This window comes from Vigna unguiculata, chromosome 3, assembly GCF_037176805.1.
Source record: "Vigna unguiculata cultivar grain cowpea cultivar isolate G323 ecotype 2 chromosome 3, ASM3717680v1, whole genome shotgun sequence".
NCBI lineage: Eukaryota > Viridiplantae > Streptophyta > Magnoliopsida > Fabales > Fabaceae > Vigna > Vigna unguiculata.
Window position 1 is genome coordinate 49,201,561 of NC_140794.1, and position 22,636 is coordinate 49,224,196.

Below are 22,636 nucleotides of genomic sequence, written 5' to 3' on the forward strand. Positions count from 1 at the left end.
ATGAATACGAATTCACATGAGATAAGTTCATAAGGAATTAACTCTTAATAAAAAAAATCTAAGCTCATCTTAGTAATGGATTAGGGTCTGAATAAACTTGTGGGTTGAAATTGATCTTTTAATAAAGAAGATTTGTGTTTATATAAACGAAAGTGAAATCAGTGAAATTTAATCCCAAAAATACCATTCTATATCATTTCTAGTTTTTCCATCCTCAAAGTTGTGCTTAAATTCCAAAGTGCACTTTTATTATTTATTGTTAAATTTACTTTCTTGGATAATATATTGTACAATATACGTACATACCGCTCAACTTTCCATCTTTTAATGATTATTTGGTGTTGATCTTTTCTTTGTACTCAAAGTTCGGTTACACTCTTTTTGGCACAATGAAATGATAATAGGGGTTATTGTCTAGATATCTTAGATGTTAATAAATGATGAAAATTTAGAAAGGCAGAGACAGTTGATTCATATGTAGATTATTTACTAATTTAGTAGGAACAACCACACCATGCTAGTAGCAGTCATTTTCAATGTATCAGTATCACAACTGAAAATAACAACCGAATTTATGGCAGAGAAAGTAAAGTTGGAGCTTAGCCAAAAAAAGACTTTAGGTTTGTTTAGTTCTTTTTTGTTACTACCAAACCTTGGGTTTACTATATCTAGATCATCTTTAGGGTTGTTGCTTGTATCTAAAAGTTCTTCTTACTCATTTTCAACCTTTCTTGGTTAATTCAGATGTAAAACGACAACCTATGTTTAATATCATTTTGTTTCCTTGACTTGATCAAAAACTAATTGAGTGTAAACTCTTTCAATTCAAAAAAAGTAAACTCTTTCAACTTCTGTTGCTGTGTAAAAGGTTGGTTAATCTTCATGTGTTTCATCATAAGAAGAAAAGACGATTTCTAAACTATATCTGTTTTTCAAGGTTTGATTTCTGACTGAATATAGGATTCAAGACGCCGAGGTTTTATTGCTTCTAACAAAATTTATTTATTTCTTCCTTTTAAAGTTTAATTGAAGAGCTTATTTTTCTTTGTTCATAATTTTAAAAATTAATAATTTAGATACATTGGGCATGTTTTTTCCTTTTTTTTAATCGTTTATTCATACAATTATTGCTTTAAAAATATCATTCAAAATCATTTTTAGTAATCGATAACGCGGTAAAATTAAACTCTAATTACAATTATAAATTAATCAAGTTTTTCTATAATTAATAAGTTATTTAAAAATATTGAAAACGAATTCTTAAATTAGTTTTATTCTAAATTAATTACATAATATATATGATTTGATTTACCGAAAGACTTTATTTATAATCCGTAGATAATATGAATCTACCCACACAGATATTTCCGTCCTTGCATCTCTTAGGTAATGTTGCTGTAGAGTTTTTCATTGAATTTTTAGACGGATAGAAAGATGGATCAAACATCTATGGATGAAGTTAGTAATTTCGTGAGCCCTTTAATGATTTTCTTTATTAAAAAAACTTACAATTTTCTTATAATTATATAGTGCGCAAAAATATAGAAAAATCAAGCCCCTAAAATGGACCATGTGTAGAAAAAAAAAGATAATGAAAAATATTTGAATGCAAAGATAAATATATAGAAAAATGGGAAAAAATCTTAATCTTCCATTAGTATGAATTATAGATTCACGTAAATTACAATATTATATCAAATTTAAATACAAGTCTTTAGATTTAAAGTTTTTATGTAATCATTATCCTAAGTCATAGAGGCACACAAATTTTAAAATAAATGTTGTAAAAATTAATACCATCTTAAATAAATATTAAAAAAATTACATACACTATGTTAAAATCATGTTAATTTAAAACATAGAATAAATAAATAAATAAAATTAATGTTAGGGAACATGAGTGTGAATGGATTACCATGAGTAGTAGCAGGCACAATATATTTGTTAATAGGATTGTAAAAGGAGAACAAGATTCTTGGCTGATCTTTGCATATTCAGAGCCAGAAGAAGTGTTAGAGAGGTATACTATGGCCTTGTTCTCTATGTGGATCACAATATTGGTATAGATTGTGACCAGTTGTTTTGGTTAGGTTTTGATTGTTGAAGCCATGATGTTAAGTTAATGATGAACACTCATAGATTTTGTTTTTTATATAAAGGTTACAATACTTCTCAAGTGCTTTTTTTAATGCAATTTTATTCTTTGTTGATTAAAATAAATAAATAAATAAAATTAATGTGAAGACCATATATGTGAGTATATAATATTGTGACAAGACCATATATGTAACTATATGTAAGTTATTAAAACCAATTTATATGACAAAAAATTGTTAGTCATTACAATTTAGATACCAATTTACAAAATATAAAATTATTGGTTACTAAGACAGTCACTATTATAAATAAAAAATTATAATTAGTCTCTAAAATTTAGTTACTAAGGTTTTGACTACCAAAAAAAAATTGTCACTAAACATTAATTACCAAAAGTTTTGCTACCAAAAGAATTAGTTTCTGAGTAATTAGTGACCAATTATAATTTTTTATTTATTAATAAGACTATTTTAATAATCAATAATTTTTTATTTATTAAATTAGTATTTATATTGGTTATTATAGTAATTAACAATTTTTTATAACTAAAATTAATTATTAATAAAAAAATTTCTTATAATGATAATAATTAATTTAAATATTAATTCATAAATTAAAAATTATTAGTAAATAAAGGAGTTTATGGAAATAGAAAATAATGACCGTTTAACAATGTACATTGTTGTTTTTGCTTTTAGAAAAGACTTTAAGTGCATTTAAGAACATGATGAACTCATAACTTATTAACTTAAACCAAAATAACCGACACCAATGAAATATCAACAGTGCAACCTGCAGAAAGTGATGTTCATAAGGATCAACGAAAGACAAAATAATCCATATAACGGGAACTTAATGATTGGTGTGATATCTTCTAAACCTATTATTATCTTTTCCAATATTTAATTTGGTGATAGAAAAGGTGGTGTGCTTCACATTGTAGGAGAGAAAAAATGAAGCAAAAAAGTTACACACGTCGAAGGTTTTTGTAGTTCTATTATTGTACAAAGTTTTAGTGAGCGTGGTATCGATGGATATCTAAAAAAATAGTGAAGTGTATCTTCACCTCCAACAATCCACAACACGAGTTGTACGTTGTAAAATGTTTTCACGTGGAATTTACTTATTTTATAAAATTTGTATGTTTTTAGCTATGTTGCGTACAACCTACTTGCTCACATTTATGATTTATTCATTCATTAACAGGTTTTATTAAAATTTCAGCATATTTTAGGCACTCACTTGCTCCCATTTATTTTTTTCTAATTAATCCGATACAACTCCTTCACATCTGGTATAAAGATCTAGAATATAGTTGTGCCATGAAATAATAATAAAAAGAATGAACAATTAGTTGTGCAATGTGATGTTAGGGCAATGGGTAAGGTGGGTTGAACCGAAACTTTTCCATGTGGTTTGAATGCACATGTTGGTATCATTATACCAAATTTGCAACACTTATTATTGGGTTGGCAAATCTATCAACCCACTAATTTATAACAACTCTTTTGTATGTATCTCCTACAACAGATGCACATTTTACCACACCCTTTTTAGAGACAGGCATAAGTACATAAGGTTTCACAATCATCTCCTTTTTTACACTTTGGTAATTCCTTCGTCGTTTTGATCATATTGGATTATGAATCCTTTACCCAATGCACAATACCTAGGGTGGAGATATCAACAAAGAATAAGCTATTGCATAAAGGGGGTGGGGTACAACTTGGCAACAACTTTTGTGAGTTGCATAAAGAACAAAATGAAAGTGTTAAACCCGTAGTTTTCTTTTGTAAAATAGTTTAAGATGGTACGGAAAATGTGTGATAGGTCAATAGGTGTATGCTCACTGAACCACAATCAACGTAAAACTCATTTCCAACACATTCATCTTATGGAACTTAATGGAAAACAAAACAAAATTTAGAAAGTAGTGTGGATGGTAATATTTTGGTCAATCTAGAATCATAATATTTAAGAAAGAAAAGGTAGATGTAAAAGAAATATTTTGTATAGCACATTTAAATGCATGACTATGGACTAAGCATAACCGAATCAATGTTACTTTTTCATATTCAGACTAGTATCAATGTTCAATCTAATGGTTAATATTTTTATAGGGATGAACATCTTGGCTCTTATTACCTAATAAAGAATTCTGAATAATCATGCCACTTCATATGCTTATGGACAATTCTTTTTTGTGTAGTGACTACTGATTTAATCTTGTCTATGTTAGAAAACAATGTAGTCTTGCAAGGATAAATTGTAAGAAGTTTAGGCTGCAATGAAATGTTATTTTTTGAAAAACAAGAGTATTGCCTATGTAAGGAAGGGTCTTGGGAAGATTCTAGAACCCATAAGAACAAACGACAAGGACGAAATCATAATACCGCATATCCAGCCCCATTGAGCATGGAAGAAAATCCTGTAGAAACACTAATGCAACTACATCACAAGGACTTTTATCATGAGGTTGTTATATCTGTGTTCTTTTTTTTGTAAATTACTTGATCTTTTACAAATGAATGTTAGTTTAACTTGAATTTTTAAACATAATGTCGATGGGTAGATTGGTAAGTTTGGATTGTAACTTGGTGTGTTTTCGAGGTTCCTAGATGTTTTATTCGTAATTAGTAAGAAAAACAAAGTTTGTAAGTAAAGTTTAAAGGCTTTAGACATCACAAATGTTCTACTAAATATGTTTTATTCTTTGTTATTAAAAAAAATAAGCGGTCCGATTGTGACTTGATAATAGATGAAATAATAGACTCAACAAACAATAAATTTTGTTAAAATAAACTTTAAATCACGATTTTGATACCATGTTAATTTTAATCCTAACTTAATTTTACAACACCAACTTATAAGATAAGATTTTCATCCACTTATATATTATAAATCGGTCTTATTTATAGTCGATATGATTTTCAACAAAAAATTTTATTATCCATTGAACTAAATTTATTTAATATCTTTGGTAGGAACATTTATTTGATTAGTTTGACTTTTTTGGTTAAAGGAACACAACTTCCTTCATAGTGAAAAGGAAAAAAAGTTCAGGAGTTCCAAGATATTTCTTATTATTTATTTATTTATTTCGTAGAGTAGTAATTTCAAACGAGATCTTATAGTCCTTAGACAAGTCAAATTGAAAGCAAGAAGAAATAAAAGCAAATTAAAGCTTGTGTGATGGATTTATGCATATTTAGTTGCTATCTTCTGGAGAGAATCAAATAGTTCTCTAGGCTTGCTATTCATAGCCATATGATCTGCGCCTTCGATACTCAAAACGTCATCGATGACAGCATTTTGGATCATCCATTGTTGATATTCCATAGGAATTGTAAGGTCTTCAGTGCAGACAATAAAAGAACGCGAAACTGACCCATATCCCTCTTTCGAGAATTTCATTTGTATTGCCAAGTCTTCCACGAAGAGTGATGATGTTCTTACTAAACTCTTGGCCAATTCAAGGTCCTGAAAATCATATTCATGTTTTATGACTCTTTTCAGAACTAAAACAATTATCGTAACAAGTAAGTACCTGAGCGGGGGATCGTTGGTAGAGGTTGCTGGACATATACATGGGACTAAACAAGATTGATGTTTTGTTTCCACTTGGTTCAAATTTAACGTTCATCCATGTAGACAAGGGGATTCTCTCAGCGTACTTTTCAAGAAACAAGAAATAATAATGATGAATATATGCATGGAACTATATCATATAATCTTGAAAACAATATAATATAATTGAAAATTTTTACGCATAATATTTTTAATCCATTGTACTTTTTGTTGAAGGCATTACAAAAATATAAAAAAATCGATGAAAAGTTTAACAAGTATAGCATATACCTTTAACAAAACATAAGAAGGGTTATGTTCTGTGTCTGGAGCAAAAGCTGTTAGGAAAACACCAACAGCAACTTTTTGTGGGAATTTGTCCATGGCAAGTGCTATGTTGAGTCCGCCAAGGCTATGGGCAACTAGAATGACCTTCTCATTAGAGGAAGTTGTGGCCAATAACTGCAACAGAGGTTCAGTGTACTGTGCGAAAGTATTAACATTGTCAATGTTGTGCATGTTGATGCCAGAAGCTGCAAGGTCGAGTGTTGTGACCTTGTGACCAGCAGATTCCAAGAGTGGCTTCACCTTGTACCAACTCCAAGCTCCATGGCAGACCCCATGCACCAGAACAAAATGCTTCCTATCTATACAATGTCCTGCACTCATCATGCTCAAACACAAAATAAAAATTAGAACAACTTTTTCTGAACTCATCTTCTATTCTTCTGGTCCTCTTCGTCGTTCCTTTCTCGCTATATGTAAACTGAGAAATGGTTTGGTTTGTTATGTCTTGTCGGCAAATTAATGGTTATTAAGATAACGGAAATTATATTTCAACATAAATTTTGAACTCATTTTTTACATGGGTGACGTGGCAGGCTTTTTTTCTTTTTAATTTATTTTTTTTAAATGAAATATAAGCTATTGTCATGTGCGCGGAAGTTACCCTGAAAATCCTTTTTACCAAAACGAAATCAGACGTGGAGAGAGAAAGTTGAGTGTTGGTGAGACAGGGAGAGAGAAAGGCGTTGCAGAGTGGAGCGTGAGAAAGTCGGAGGAGAGGCGGTCGTTTGTGCGACAGAGGGAGAGAAATGCGTTATAGACAGAGAGAGAGGCGGAGAAAGTGTTGTTTGTGCAACAGAGGGAGAGAAATGGGGTTATCTTATTTAAGATGTCTTTAGGTTGTTCTTTAGATGTTGTTAAGTGCATTTTATGTTGAAGTTTGTATGGTAAAGCAGAAGCACCACCAACACTGTTATGTATGTGATGTTATTCAAGTTATTAACTGCTCCAATTTGCTTCATATTGGTTTCTAAAAACCATTTCAAAATGCTGGAAAAAACCCCGCTCCCAGAGGTGGAGAGTGGTCTGTAATTGTATGGGGAGTGGTGGCAAAGATTTTGGTCTTCAGAACTTCGTAAAAAAAAAACGAACATCCAGCATAAGGTTAACAACAACATCACCTCACACACATGCAAATAAAATGAAATTAAAGTGAGTAAGGGCTAACATGAGCTTTGTCTTCCTTGCTTGGAGGCATAGGCAAATAAAAAAATCAAACAACCACTCCCAGATGCGGGGTGTAGTACCAAATTATATGGGGAGTAGTGGCAAAGATTTTGGTCTTCAGCATTTCGTAAAAAATATTCTAACACCCAGCATAAGGTTAACAACAACATCACCTCACATACATGCACATAAAATTATATTAAAGAAGTGAGTAAGGGCTGACATGGGCTTTCTCTTCCTTGCTTGGGGGCATAGGCAAATAAAAAAATCAAACAACCACTCCCAGATGTGGGGAGTAGTACCAAATTATATGAGGAGTAGTGGCAAAGATTTTGGTCTTCAGCATTTCGTAAAAAATATTCTAACACCCAGCATAAGGTCAACAACAACATCACCTCACATACATGCACATAAAATTAAATTAAAGTGCGTAAGGGCTGACATGGGCTTTGTCTTCCTTGCTTGGAGGCATAGGCAAATAAAAAAATCAAACAACCCCTCCCAAATGTGGCGAGTAATAGCAAATTATATGGGGAGTAGTGACAAAGATTTTGGTCTTTGCCACCACTCCCCATATAATTACAGACCACTCCCCACCTCTGGGAGCGGGGGTTTTTTCCAGCATTTTGAAATGGTTTTTAGAAACCAATATGAAGCAAATTGGAGCAGTTAATAACTTGAATAACATCACATACAGAACAGTGTTGGTGGTGCTTCTGCTTTACCATACAAACTTCAACATAAAATGCACTTAACAACATCTAAAGAACAACCTAAAGACATCTTAAATAAGATAACCCCATTTCTCTTCCTCTTTCGCACAAACAACACTTTCTCCGCCTCTCTCTCTGCAACGCATTTCTCTCCCTCTGTCGCACAAATAACACTTTGACCGCCTCTCCTCCGACTTTCTCACGCTCCACTCTGCAACGCCTTTCTCTCTCCCTGTCTCACCAACACTCAACTTTCTCTCTCCATGTTTGATTTCGCTTTGGCAAAAAGGATTTTCGGGATAACTTCCGCGCATGTGACAATGGCTTAGGTTTCATTTAAAAAAAATAAATTAAAAATTAAAAAAGTCTGCCACGTCACCCATGTAAAAAATGAGTTCAAAATTTATGTTCAAATATCATTTCCGTTAAGATAACTACCGGTCACAGTACTAGTTTTCTTTTCGTAAATACAGTCATTAACATGTTTTACTCAAATTTATTTCAAATAACAATTTCGTAAATAACACTTTTTTATTAATAAATTTATCAAACAGTGGTGTATGTTACAAAAAAAAAAAATCTCTTAATAACCACTTTCACGTTTAATGCATGTTCGCATTACACTTAAGAAAGCTATAATTTGACAACTTTATTTCTTTTAATTTAAGATAAATAAGAATTTAGAAAAGTTTTACTAAAATTCAAAAAATTATTAATTAGTTAATTGAATTGCTTATAAAATTATTATTATTTAAAATATACATTTGCTCCATATTTTCTTGTTCAGTTTTGTCAATTTAGTCTTAATATTTTTTTTTTGTTTAATCACGTTTTAATATTCGTCAATTTTGTTCAATTTGATATATTTTTTTGTTAACGTCGTTTAAATAATTATTGGTAATGAACAGTAATTACCAAGTGTCATTTCGTGGTTTTTTAATTTTATTTTATTTTTTAATTTTTTTTAAAATGACCTTGTGTCACCCATCAGCGCGTCATTAGTCAAAAATCAATATTTTATATTCAATTTTATTTCTGTATTTTTTATTTTTGTTTTATTTAGTCCCAATTTTTTTAAATTGAGCAATTTTGTCCCTCTTCAAATTAAACAAAATTTAATTTTTATATAAATATTATAATGATGTTTTTATTAAAATTCATATTTTTATTAAATATTTTGGTTTAAGGTTATAATTAGTCTAAAATTAGAATGAAAACTTTAAGGATGATGACTACTAATCTCTTAAAATTTTAGATCAATGGTGTTACTTCTCGTCCTTAAAATTTTTATTCTAATTTTAAATTAACTGTAAATTTAAACCAAAAATATTGAATAAAAATGTGAAATTTAATAAAAAAAATCATTATAACTTTTATATAAAAATTAAATTTGATATCAATTTGGAGAGAGACAAAATTGTTCAATTAAAAAAAATTGAGACTAAATTGAACAAAATAACAAACATAAGAAACAAATTGAATATATAACATTGATTATAACACATGACATGTTGTTGGGTTGACACATGGACATTTTTTTTAAATTTTAAAAATCTAAAAGATTAAAAAGAACCACGAAAAGATACATGACCGTCATTACAATTAATTGTTTAAATGGTATTAAAAAAAATGACCAAAATTAACAAAAATTAGGATCTGATTGAAAAAAAAATAACACTACATTGACAAAAATAAAAACGAAAATAGAAAAAAAAATTATAACCCTTATTATTAAATAAATAATTGTTAAGCTTAAGATAAATTAAGTCATGCATACACTTGAATCATTTGCAAATTATGATTGTATTTGACAAGTAATTCTAACAACTTATGTTTTGAATTAACTTATAAATTCGTTTTACCATTATTAGCGAAGATCAATCTCACAAAATTTCAATAAATTTAAAATTAATATGACACACGATCAGGATACTCGCTTTAGGCCTACAGATAAAAAGGCCAAAACAAAATTACTGCTAATATTTTTCTATTAAATTAATTATAAAATTAAGTTTAAGAAAAAAAAGGCCTCAAATTTTTTTTAGTACTAATTAATATACCTCTATTAAATCTATTATAAAATTATACTTAAGATAAAAAAGACCTCATCAAAATATTTTATTACTAATGTAAAACTATTAAATTAATTATAAGGTTATGTTTGGGAATAAATTTAATTAAATTATTATTAGTATATGTTAATATTTATTGGTAGTATAAATGATAATTAATAAGTTAAAATATTTTGTTAGTAAATTATAATTTTTGTTTACAAGGAAGAAAATGATTAACTATCTTTATTCTCTTATAATCAATCTGGATTATATTTTCTTCTTTTTATCTCTCTATGACTTCTCTTACCTCTCCTTACTTTATTTTCTTCTTTTCTTCTAATAGTATTTTTTTTCTAGGGTTTTGGCATATTGCATTCGTTAAATCTCTTGATTCTCATATTGTGCGTGTGTATCAATTTTTTTCATCCTCATTTCTGTTTAGTATGTTTTTTCTTTCTATTTGTGTTATTGTTATTTTTATTCTATTTTGGATTTGTATTAGAATTAGAAATGTGCTTCTTTTACTTAGTTTTGTTTTTCGATACTTATTTATGAATTTTGAGAGTTTTTTTTTTTTGCATATATCTTGAGTAGAAACTGAATTTTTTTACAAAACTATTAATTAGACTATGGTTTAATCTTCTGGTAGATAATATATTGATTTGAGCATAATTCAAAGTTGGGTTTTCTGTATAAAAATAATTCAAGTTTAGGAAAAGAAAAAAAATGTATTATTGAGTTTAGAAGAACAATATTTTTTTAATTATTTTTATTAATGATTAATTTTAAAATAAATAACTTTGCAAGTTTGTGAAAAAGTTGAGACTTAAAAAAGAGACTTGACACTTCAAGATACTGCAAGTCTACCATCGAGTTTATTTTCTTGACAACTAGAATCAGGTTTCATTGTTTTAACTCATTCGTTTTATATATTTATCTTTAGTAGTGTTTTATATATTATCATTTTTTATTTCATATAAAAATATATAGATATGTCAATTATAAAATTTGAATCAAGCTATTCAAAAATTCAAAAAAAAAAAGAAGAATTGAGACTTTAATTGCATAACAAAAAAAGAGCTATGAACAAAAAAGAGCAAATGTCTTGTGTATTACGGTGTGTAGATATTTCATTTTTCTAAAAAAATGCTTAAATCTTGAAAAATCTTTAAAACATGATAATTCGTTGGATATTGATGAATTTGATTTAATTTCAGAATTAGATATCTTAAGGAAAATTATAGGTTTGGAAAAGGATAAACTAATTGACATTCTTAATTATATAAAAAGAATAAAAAAAAATTCAAATGTATATATAACTTATAGGATAATGTTAACAATTGTAGTATTAGTTGTAGTATAACTTAAAAGGAGTTTCTCATAAACTAAAGGTAATAAAAATTTATTTAAGATCAACATTGTCTAAAAAAAGATTAAACGGATTAGTCATATTATCTATTGAGAAAGAAATGTCAAATGAAATTAGTTATGACAATTTAATAAATAATTTTGTATAAAAAAAACTCAAAAAATAAATTTTAAATCAAATGTCTCATTTGTTAAGTTTGTTTTAGGTCTTCCAAACTGTTGAGCCCTCACTGATATCACATACATTTTTTAAAATCATTTTTGCAGAATTTTAATACCATGTAAGATTGTGCACTCGTAGAAACTCAACCGGCTAATTTATGTATTTTGTTTTGATTTTCATTGCTTTTATATAAATGCATTCAATTCTTTTGGGGGTTTATAAATTATTATGAAAAAAATAATCATTCATCTTTGTTTTAATTTTTTATTTAATGTATTGATTTTAAATCCTGTGCATATGATGAAGAGCGTATAAGATCGTCTATGTTTGTGTCTAATGAAAAGAACAAAAGGTTGTCTATGTGTGTATGATGAAGGGCCCAAAAGACTGCTTTGCGGGTCGATGTAGTTTCATTCCTTAGTTATATGTACAGATAACTCTATGTATATGCTTGATCCATTGTATCCAGAATGTACTTTACATATGAAGTCTTCTAATACAATGCAACTACTTTCTTTTATCTATACTCTTGTATTTTTCATGTTATTCACTACTACACAATGGATTTATTTTATGTTTGATATTTGTGATATTTTACATTTGTTAACAATTCAATGGATACGTGCATCGGGGACTAAAATTTTGGTTAAATTATTTTTTTAATTATTATTTTTATCTACAAATATTAAATTATTTTTTTAGTTTTAATTTAGTTCTGATTTTTTTAAAATTAATGTATTTTTGTTATTTTTTTAAATTATTTTGAAGCGAATAAAATATTTTTGATAAAAAATTGAAGTATGGATGAGAATTGTTTGCTTTGGTTTTGGTTGGTCAATGTATCATTTTCACAAGTTTTATTCTCCTCCTTCTCTCTCGTCACATTTGCTTTGGTTAGGCCATGACTTCCCCCCATGGTTTCCACACCTTCCATACTTGTTAACTCTTCCTGTGTCGTCCATATTTTTTCCATTCTTATCCATTTTAAAGTAGACATGGAAAACTTTTTTTTTTTTGCCCTTGGAAAATATAAGTTCAGTGACGGAGCTTAGAAGGCCTTTGGGAGGGTTATGATCCTCCAAGATTCTTTAAATTTTTTTTAAAATATTTTTAAATAAATTTAAAAAATTTTTAGATTGATTTTTTTATTAGATGTAATATTTAATAGTAATAAATAATAAAATTAAAAATGAAATATAATAAAGAATAATAAAATTTGTTGAGATATTTTTTTTCTCTTTCTTATTTTAAGTTTCTCACATATTGTATTCATTTATTATTTTTGCATATTTTCTTCTATTTTTTGTTTAAAAAAAAAAGAAAATTTGACATAAATTCATTCTCCTCCTTCTCATTTCTCATCCTTTCTCTTTTAAGATACAAAAAATAACTCTTCTTACTTTTTTTTCCTCTTGATATGGAAATATTAGTTTGATATTTAGTTTTCTTTTTCATTTTTTGTATATTTTTTTATGAATATAAAAATAAAAGTTATGTACTATATATTTTTTTCATAACCATTTTTTAAATGTGACTTGATTATCATAGATTTTGTTAATAATTATGTCTCTCATTTTTTATTAGATTTTGATAAATTATTTTTTAGTCTTAATTTTTTTAAAATAGGTATATTATGAAGAAAAAAAATAATAGATTCATTCTGTTTGAAGTGATAAAAGAAAGATGTCTGTGAAGATGAAAATCATACAAATTTACTTCTTTACTTCATCTCAATGATACTAAGAATTCAATTGTTGAATTAAAGAACCATTTCTTAATATTCAAAGAATTATAAGTGGAAAGTTTCATATTAATTCTTTGAAATTATAGACAAAAAGTTTTATATTAATTCTTTGAAACTTATTCTAAGAGATCATTCTCAAATATGAGAATATCCAGTAAAAGAGATGAAATTAGAAAAACTTATTTAAAATCAGTTTCATATTGAAAACAACTTCAAAATTATTATTTTTTTGAAAAAAAAACATATAAGAAGATTTCAATACTAAACTATATATATTTTTATTATATTAGTGACAATAATTAAATATATGAAATTTGAGTATAGTATTTTCGTCCTTCAAATTTTTTATCAAGATATGCGGTGTATAAGTTATGCCACACTCACCGGTTTACAACTTCTACCTTTTATTGACAACAATGTTGTTTCTCCACAATTACTCAACACAGAAGATGAACTCTCCAACAATGAAAATCCAGAGTTTCTTCCATATCAACAAGACAATTTAATCGCCTCATCATGACTCCTCTTCTCTATGACACCCACCCTCTTAACCAAAATGGTTGGTCTTTCTTCATCAACACAAATCTGGAAGAGACTGGTTACCTATTACGCCACTCAATCTCGCGCCAAGGTTGCCATGTTTAAAACCCTTAAACTTCAACTTAAAACTCTCAAACGTGATTGATATGTTCTGTATAAGGGTGGCAAAACGGGCTGGGTCCAACGGGCCAACCCGTCAGTCCATGCTAAAAGGAACGGACTGGGTTGAAGATTTCAACTTGTCAGTCCGTTCTGCCCCGTCTCATCCAGCCCGTCAACTTGACGGGCCAAAGTACGAGCCCGTTTTAAAAAAAATAAAATAAAAATAATTCAAAAGATGAATTTTTAGATTATATATTTTAAATCTATAAATATATAATAGTATTGTAATTTAAATCATTAACACCTACAAATTAAATTTAAATTATTAGTTATAATTGAATAATTTAATATGTAAATTTAATAATTATTTTAACTTATCTAATTAAAAAAACTAATTAATCAATTAAAAATTAAAATAATATTTTATTTGATTAAATATGACTTTAATAATAATTTATATGTATATATAAACAAATTTTAAAAATAAAACAAATTAAAAAATTTGAAAACTAATTTATTATTCGAAAACTAGACGGGCCAACCCGGCCTAGCCCGTTAGCCTGTCCTATACGGGACGAATTGTGATTATTGGTTGTTTCTGTTTGATGGGCCATATACGGGCCATACCAAAACGGGTCGGGCTGGCCCGTTTGCCACCCCTAGTTCTGTATACATTTTTTACATCAAACCAAAAATTTCCTGGGTTTTTCTTCCTGCACCCCCAATTTTTATTCCTAGACCTCCAACTTTTTTATAACTCCACTACTACCCTTTTGGTTTGTAGTTACCGGTTTTCAGAAATCGAAGTTACCGGCTTTTAGAACCCAGTGTTACCAGCTTTCAAAAATCGGTGTTACCAGCTTTCAAAAACCGGTGTTACCGGCCTTCAGAATCTGGTTTTATCTATTTTCAAGATACGAACAGTGAAGAAACATGAATAAAAATTTTAGGGGTGCCAAATTTAATTTTTTGATATATAAATTAATTTTCTAGTTAAATAAAAAATTCTTCATTTTCTTTACTTAAACCATTTTCATAGAGTGATTCACGTTTGCACTTTTCAATTTCTAATATTTCTAAATCATTGAATTCACGCAACAGTGGTATTCTAATTTCTATTCCAAATCAAGGTTATCCAACTAATTCATTATCTGTAACAGAATTTGTAATGCAACCCAAGATATATCCATAAATTTTACCATTTCAGCAGAAAACACAACAACCTTTAAATTTCATAATTTAAGGTTGTACTAATTTGGGTAAAAATATAATTAAGGTTCATGCCAATTTGATAAAAGAATTCCTAAAATCATAATTAGAGTTCATACTAATTTGGGTAAAAATTAATTTGGAAGAAACATCATAGGAGAATCATAAATTTAAGATACATAAATCATAAATTTACCGGCTTTCAAAATCCGGTGTTACCGGCTTTCAGAAACCGATGTTACCGACATTCAGAATCCGGTGTTATCAGTTTTCAGAAACCGATGTTACCGACATTCAGAATCCGGTGTTACCGACTTTCAGAAATCGGGGTTACCGACTTTTAGAAATCGGTGTTACCGACTTTCAGAAACTGGGGTACCAAATTTCATTATTAGGGGTGCGGGCTACGAAAATATTTAGTTTATAATTTATTTTTATTTTTTCGAAGGATATAATGGTCTTCACAATCAAACTTGGAGGTGTAGGAAAAAAATTGGGGGTGCAGGAAGAAAACCCCAAATTTCCTCTCCATTTTACTTTCTCTACCCTTTGCCTATTATTTTAATTACGAAAGTTTAAAATAAAAATTATTTTAAAAAAATTAGTTTCTGTTATATAAAATAATTTTTATAAAATGTGAGAAAGAATATAATCTAGGATGAGTAAAAATAAAAGTATTTTAGAAGTATTAAAAAAACGTGGAATGTGAGATGTAAAATAGAATGAGCTTTAAGACGATCGATAAGGCCCATTAAACTTGTGGCCCAGTAAATGGAGCCATTAAACCCTTATCGCTGTGCTAAACCCTAAATCTTCCTTCACAGATCCAAACGCCTATAAAAGCGAATCGGTGAACCCTGGTTAACAATGCAGTTGCGCAAGAAGCATGATCACAGTTTCATTTTTTTTTTTTTTAAATTTGTTGTTATCTTTAGTCTGTTTTTTGTTTCGTATTCATGTGTTCGATTTAGTTGATTTGATTTAGTTAATACTGTTTTGTGAATCGTTTTTTGGTGAACTTATGCGAAGGTGTGGTTTTCTCGGTGATGATCAAATAATGATGACGAGTCCGATCTAATCCATTCTTACAATTCTGACGACAAATCGAGGCATTTGTCTGAGAGGATTCCACCCTTCCATTAAGTTATTTAATTTATTTTTCTAAAAATTCTTCTGTGATTAATTGGCATGGCATAATTTTGAATATCTTCATATGATTATTCATACCATGAATATAATCCTCTATCCATCCTGAATATATTGATGGAAATTCATTTTAATGTTTTATAATATATTAAAAAAATTTAATAATTAACATTAGTGTTATAGGCTTTTTAGTTATTTAAAGTTTTAACCCTTGCAAATAATTTTAAACAAAATATATTTTCATAAGATCACTTATAAATGGCAGCACATTGGTGGGAGGGCAATAACGGAGTGATGGAACACCATAAGGATATCCATGTTTTGACTATCCGAACAAAATGAGTTCTCTCGACAACAATGCTTTGACAAAGGTATATAGAAAATAGAGTTTTTTCATATATTCCAAACATATATACCATGGTATCATGTTCCTTACCTTGACGGTATCAATTACTATCGATATCGATGTAGTCTTTCTTGTATCTAAACTTTTTGGAAAATAACTCAAAATCCTTTTCATGCACTCCATGTCATAAATCATCAACAACTAAATTAAAACAAAAAATAAAAATAGAAAATGAGATACAGTTTAATGATCTATGACCTCAGAATCAACTCAACTTTCTTGGCAATCATAGAGCATCAATGTGCATTCACTTTAAGTTGAGAAATTTTTACTCGGATCTGATTTCAAACTTTATGACTTCTCAACAATCATAGATTTAAAACATTTTTTAAGAATGAGTCAACCCAACTCACAGAAATTTTACAATCCGGGATTGGTAGGTTAGTGGATTGATTTACTTACCAATGTTTTTCTTTTTTTTTTTACAATTTATTTTATGTATTTATTGCATTATAATGAGAATAACCTGACTTAATTTATTTTTATAATAGTGAAATCAAATATGATTATAAAGATAATAGTTGAAGATTAAAGTATCAACATGTATAAATTGAAAAACAAATTAATTCAACATTCAAAATATTCAAATATTATTGAACAACCTGGATATATATATATATCTAGCTCCCAGTACTCTACCCGCGGATACCCACAATTATTTACAAAATAAAAATATAATATTTTACAACATATTTTAACCATAAATTCAAATAAAAATATAATGCATAACATTAATTTTAGACAAAGTACAAATAACTCATTTAAATAGTGTTGAATGACAAATTACAAAGAAATAGAATTTTTTTAAAACCAATTGATAAAAAATAATTCATTTAAAATGAATGTGTTCATGTTTTAATCATGTTTTGTTTATTTAATTTAAATTAGAGTATAACAAGTACGGATATACATGGCTATGAATACTATGATTCCTATATCTGCCTCGTTAACATGAGAATATAAAAAATACCCGCATATATTTATTTATAATATCTATTTTTTCCTCGTTTTATGATAAAGGTTAAATTCAATCCACTTCTAAAAACATTAAATTTTTAAAAAAATTGAATTTTTTCGACCTAACCCGTTTTAAATCTGTGATGAACAAAGTTAAAATCATTTTGACATCTCTAATTTGGATTTGGACGAAGAAAAAAAAAAATTGGAGGCCAGCAAAAGGAAGATGGCCCGAAATATCAATAATATTTCAGAATTATTAATTAGATTTCTATTTCTAATTTCTTCTCAAGTACGACTTACCTCGTGTTTTCCCGTATAGTCACACTTAGTTTTGAAACGGACCCAATTTTTAGCGTCGCAAAAGACGACATAAAACATATATTTGTTTCTTTTGTATAGCAATTTTTTTTCTGCGATGGTTTTATCCACACAAAAATATTAATATTTCAATTTTAAGATAATCTTTGTGTTGATTTATGTGTTGTTCGTTTTGACTGAATTAATAAATTTTATTATTTTTTAATTTATTGGCATTTTCATAGGTTTTCGGTCTGTTAAGCCCATTCTAATATTTTTAAATAGTTTTTTTCTGATGTAACTGCAAGAAAATCTTATGTCTAAGATCAATCGTAGAAATCAAATATAATTCGATTAATTTATAAACTAAAAGTTATTGATAATTAAAATAGTTTATAAATTAATCATTATAATTAATTGGTTATTAATATTAATTATTAAGATTTAAATTATTAAAACAAATTAGTCTCTAAATTTATCCGGTTAATAACCAATCCAACTTCATTCATAGTAAAAGAAGAAAAAACTAGTCCAAAAGTCACAAGATATCCATTTATTTGTTTAATTTATTTAATGGAGTAGATGATTAGAAGTCAAATTGAAAGCAACATGAAGTAAAAGCAAATTAAAGGTTGCGGGATGGGTTTATGCATATTTAGTTGCTATCTTCAGGAGAGCATCAACTAGTTGGCGAGGCTTGCTATTCATAACCATATGATCTGCCCCTTTGATTTTCTGAACGTCATTGATGGCAGCATTTTTTATCATCCATTCTTGATATTCTGCAGTAATTGCAATGTCCTCAGTGCAGACAATATAGGAACGTGGAACTGACCCATATCCCTCTCTCGAGAATTTCTTCTGCCTTGACAAGTCTTCCACGAACAGTGATGATGGCCTTACTAAACTCTTAGCCAATTCAAGATCCTGAAAGATCCAATTATCATATTGTTCTAGTTCAAACCTTGAAACTACCAGGGTTATATACTTTGTTTTTTTTGACATTTTCATAACTAAAACAATATTGTAACTAGTAATTACCTCAACGGGGGATCGTGTGTAGAGCTTGTTGGCCAAAAGCATGGGACCGAAGAACATTGATGTTTTGTTTCCACTTGGTTCAAACTTAGTGTCCATCCATGCAGACGCGGGAGTAATCTCACCGTACTTTTTAAAAAAAAAATGATGATTATCTATGATGCACGGATAATATATATGTATCAGATACGACACATATATATGATATGTGAATACGTTTATCTTGAAAATAATAGGATACGATACGTGACATATGCATATTGAGACCTATATGATAATTCTCACAAACATGTAAATATATGATTTTTATCGTGTAAATCCAAATTAAAATTATATGTATTAAAGTTGTTAATATAAAAAATTATGAACTATTGTCGTCATGAAAGTGTTATTGCTTTATAGATTAGATACCACTACTAAAAAAACTCATATTTCCTGCCAATTTTGTTTTAAATTTTGTTCGTAGGGAATACTTACAAATTTTGTTATGAAATTTTTTTTGCAAGAAATTGCTACCAATTTTCTTGCAAAATATTTTGTATAAAGCACTTTTCGCAACAAATTTTGTAAGAAATACTTACAAATTTTATAATTTTGTAGGAAATGATTACACACAAAGGAATTACCCGTCAATTAAAATTTAAAAAAAAAATTGTAGAAAAAAGTCTTTTCTTGCAAAATCTTTTAACAAATTGATAAGAAAAGTCTTATGTAATATGAGAATTTAGTAGTGTACTTTATTAATAAATATCGATAAAATATCTTAAAGTATTAGACATGGGTAAATGTCACATACTAATACGTGATCCGATCCAAATTGAAGTATCAATATTTCGTAGGTGAATATAAATTCAACTTTATCATATTTCTTTTTCTTCACGTGCTTCTTTGCAAGAAATCCTTATTAATTATCTTTGATGAATTAAAAGTGGAGACTCGTCGGCTATAATTAATGTACATTAATATTGTTTTTCTTTTTTACACATTGCACTTCTAACTATACTACGTAATAATATTTTTTTTTTATTTCGTTAAAATTACTCTTTTAAAGCAAGTTTATAAACAAAATATTTCTTCACGATATAGGAACTTCAAATCTTAGATAGATTTCTCTAATGTTAGTCTGTTACATTGCATCTTGTTTTTGTACATTTGGTGTGTATGAAACTATCTAACATATACGCTGCAGCTTTTACTCAGAAATAATAACTTTGAAATATATACCATCCATAATTATATTATAATAATTGTGCTCGTGAAGAAATTTAAAACTTATTTGAGATATAAAATAATAAGTGGCGAGAAATTAAATATCACAAAAATAATATTAAATATATTCTTACCCTACGCCTTTAAATTTAATTTATAATATAAAATAAGATAAAAAATATTGTTTGTCCTTTAAGTTTCATAAAATAATCAATTTTATCTTTGTTACAAACTCACACATACACACACACACACACACACACACACATATATATATATATATATATATATATATATATATATATATATATTTGATATAAGAATAAATCCAAAATAAAAAACACATTAAAATTAAGAAACCAAAAAATATTAAAATGTATTATTGTAGTTTGGATTTTTTGTTGATATTTCTTTTATGTCTTTTTATTGAATTTTTAAAATACTTCAAAGATCACTAATTTTGAAATATTAAAATATATTAAAATTATGTTCAAAGTATCAAAATAATATATTTTTAATAATTAGTAAAAGATAACAAAAAAAAATTGCAGAGAAACTGGATTCCGTATTATTGGTAGTTCCTTTTATGTGGAACTTGGGTTCATGTGTGTACTTTCATTTTAATTAGTTTCCTAAGTTACACTATTGGGCGGCAATTGCAGTTGCACAAAGAAAATAAAAATGATGAAAAGTTGAACAAGTATAGCAGATACCTTTTCCAATACATAAGAAGGGCTGTGTTCTGTGTCTGGAAGAAAAGCTGTTACGTAAGCATTAGCCGCAACATTTTGTGGGAATTTGTCGGAGGCAAGTGCTAGGCTGAGTCCCCCGAGGCTATGACCAACTAGAATCACCTTCTCATTTGGAGGAATGGTTGCCATTAACTGCAACAGAGGCTGAGTGTAGTGTGCGAAACTATCAACATCGTCAATGTTGTGCATGTTGATGCCAGAAGCTGCAAGGTCGAGTGCTGTCACCTTGTGACCCGCAGATTCCAACATTGGCTTCACCTTGTACCAACTCCAAGCTCCATGGCAAGCCCCATGCACCAGAACAAAATGCTTCCTATTTTTACAATGCCCTGTACTCATCATGCTCAAACAAAAAATTAAAATCAGAACAACTTTTTCTGAACTCATCTTGTGTTCTTCTCGTGGTTCCTCCTCTAGTTCCTTTCTCACTATATATAGACTGAGAAAGGGTTTCTTGTCGGCAAATTAAAGTTTATTAAGATAATTACCGGTTTTCTTTTTGTAAATACACTCGTTAATATGTTTTACTAAAATTTATTTGAAATAAATAACAATTTTGTGAATCACACGTCTTATTAATAAATTTATCAAACAGTTGTGTATGTTAAAAAATATCTCTTAATAACCTCTTTCACGTGCATTACACTTTTTAGAAGGCTATAATTTGAGTACATTATTTCTTTCAAATTAGATAAATAATAATTTAGAAAATTTTTGACTGAAATTAAAAAACTATTAATTATTTAATTAAATTGTTCATGACATTATTATTGAATAAATAATTGTTAAGCTTGAGATAAATTAATTCATGGATATACACTTAAATATTTACAAATTATGATTGTGTTTGACAAGTAACTCTAATAACTTTAAGTTTTTAATTAACTTATAAATTAATTTTACCTCAATTAGCTAAGATTGATCGTACAAAATTTTCAAATAAATTTATGTAGAAATTACTTTTGACACTTCTACTAACACTCCAAAGTCTATTAATAACTTGAAATTACATGAAAATTTATTAAAAGAAAAAAAAATTATACAAAGTATGGAAACAAAACCAAATTTAAAATAAAAGATTATATATAAAAAAACATGAACAAAATATACCTATTTTAAAAAATATATAAATAAATTTATAAAAATAAAATATTAAATCATTTATATTATTTTTTATTTTTTATAAATAAAAATTAAATTAATTGCAAATTTCATATATATATATATATATATATATATATAAAATAAATAAATAAGAGTTACAATTTAATTTCGTACTTTTATTTTTTATATGTGTGCAAGTTAAAATATAATTAGTAATTTAGTATACGGTTAATTTAAATTTATATAAATAAATTAAATTTAAAATAGATGACGCTGTTTCTGTGTTGATTTTCTCGTACTTAGCAAATATCAAAGGGATAACATAAATAGAAAGTCTGACCCAAACGATTGGTCATGGTTAGACATAGAAAATAGGTGATGGTAATGGTGATAAAACTATCTGTTTAGCAAAATAATTTCGTGTCAAACATTTTTCTATGTATAGTATCCAGAGACGAATTAATTTCTATTCAATAAAATTGAAAGATGTATATAAAAAAGAAATCAATTATATTGCCATGTGTATACATACGTATATTAACCAATAGAAATAAGTTTTATGTACACATCTTTAGTCATTTTTTATCCCTATTTAACATCTAATAAAAACAATATTGTTTATTCTTTTAATTAATTCATTCTAAATTATTTTATA

At 27.9% G+C, this 22,636-nt stretch overlaps 2 protein-coding genes and 1 non-coding gene across 3 annotated transcripts; 1 reads left to right on the forward strand and 2 right to left on the reverse strand.

The window, feature by feature from the left end:
• Positions 1-5,163: 5,163 nt before the first annotated feature.
• Positions 5,164-6,427, reverse strand: LOC114179637 (salicylic acid-binding protein 2-like). Its single transcript, XM_028066050.2, has 3 exons — positions 5,956-6,427; positions 5,645-5,770; positions 5,164-5,577 (listed from the first exon to the last, which is right to left on the reverse strand). Exons 1-3 carry the CDS (start codon positions 6,379-6,381, stop codon positions 5,296-5,298), a joined length of 834 nt encoding a protein of 277 aa, XP_027921851.1. The 5' UTR covers positions 6,382-6,427; the 3' UTR covers positions 5,164-5,295.
• A 9,680-nt stretch (positions 6,428-16,107) lies between these two features.
• LOC114180016 (small nucleolar RNA SNOR75) lies at positions 16,108-16,195 on the forward strand. The gene has a single exon (XR_003603593.1). It is a non-coding gene; the product is annotated as a small nucleolar RNA SNOR75 (small nucleolar RNA).
• A 2,210-nt stretch (positions 16,196-18,405) lies between these two features.
• On the reverse strand, positions 18,406-21,285 carry LOC114179766 (salicylic acid-binding protein 2-like). The gene is made up of 3 exons (XM_028066216.2): positions 20,839-21,285; positions 18,920-19,045; positions 18,406-18,805 (listed from the first exon to the last, which is right to left on the reverse strand). The coding sequence occupies exons 1-3, from the start codon at positions 21,262-21,264 to the stop codon at positions 18,524-18,526; spliced, it is 834 nt and encodes a 277-aa protein (XP_027922017.1). The 5' UTR covers positions 21,265-21,285; the 3' UTR covers positions 18,406-18,523.
• Between the last annotated feature and the right edge of the window lie 1,351 nt (positions 21,286-22,636).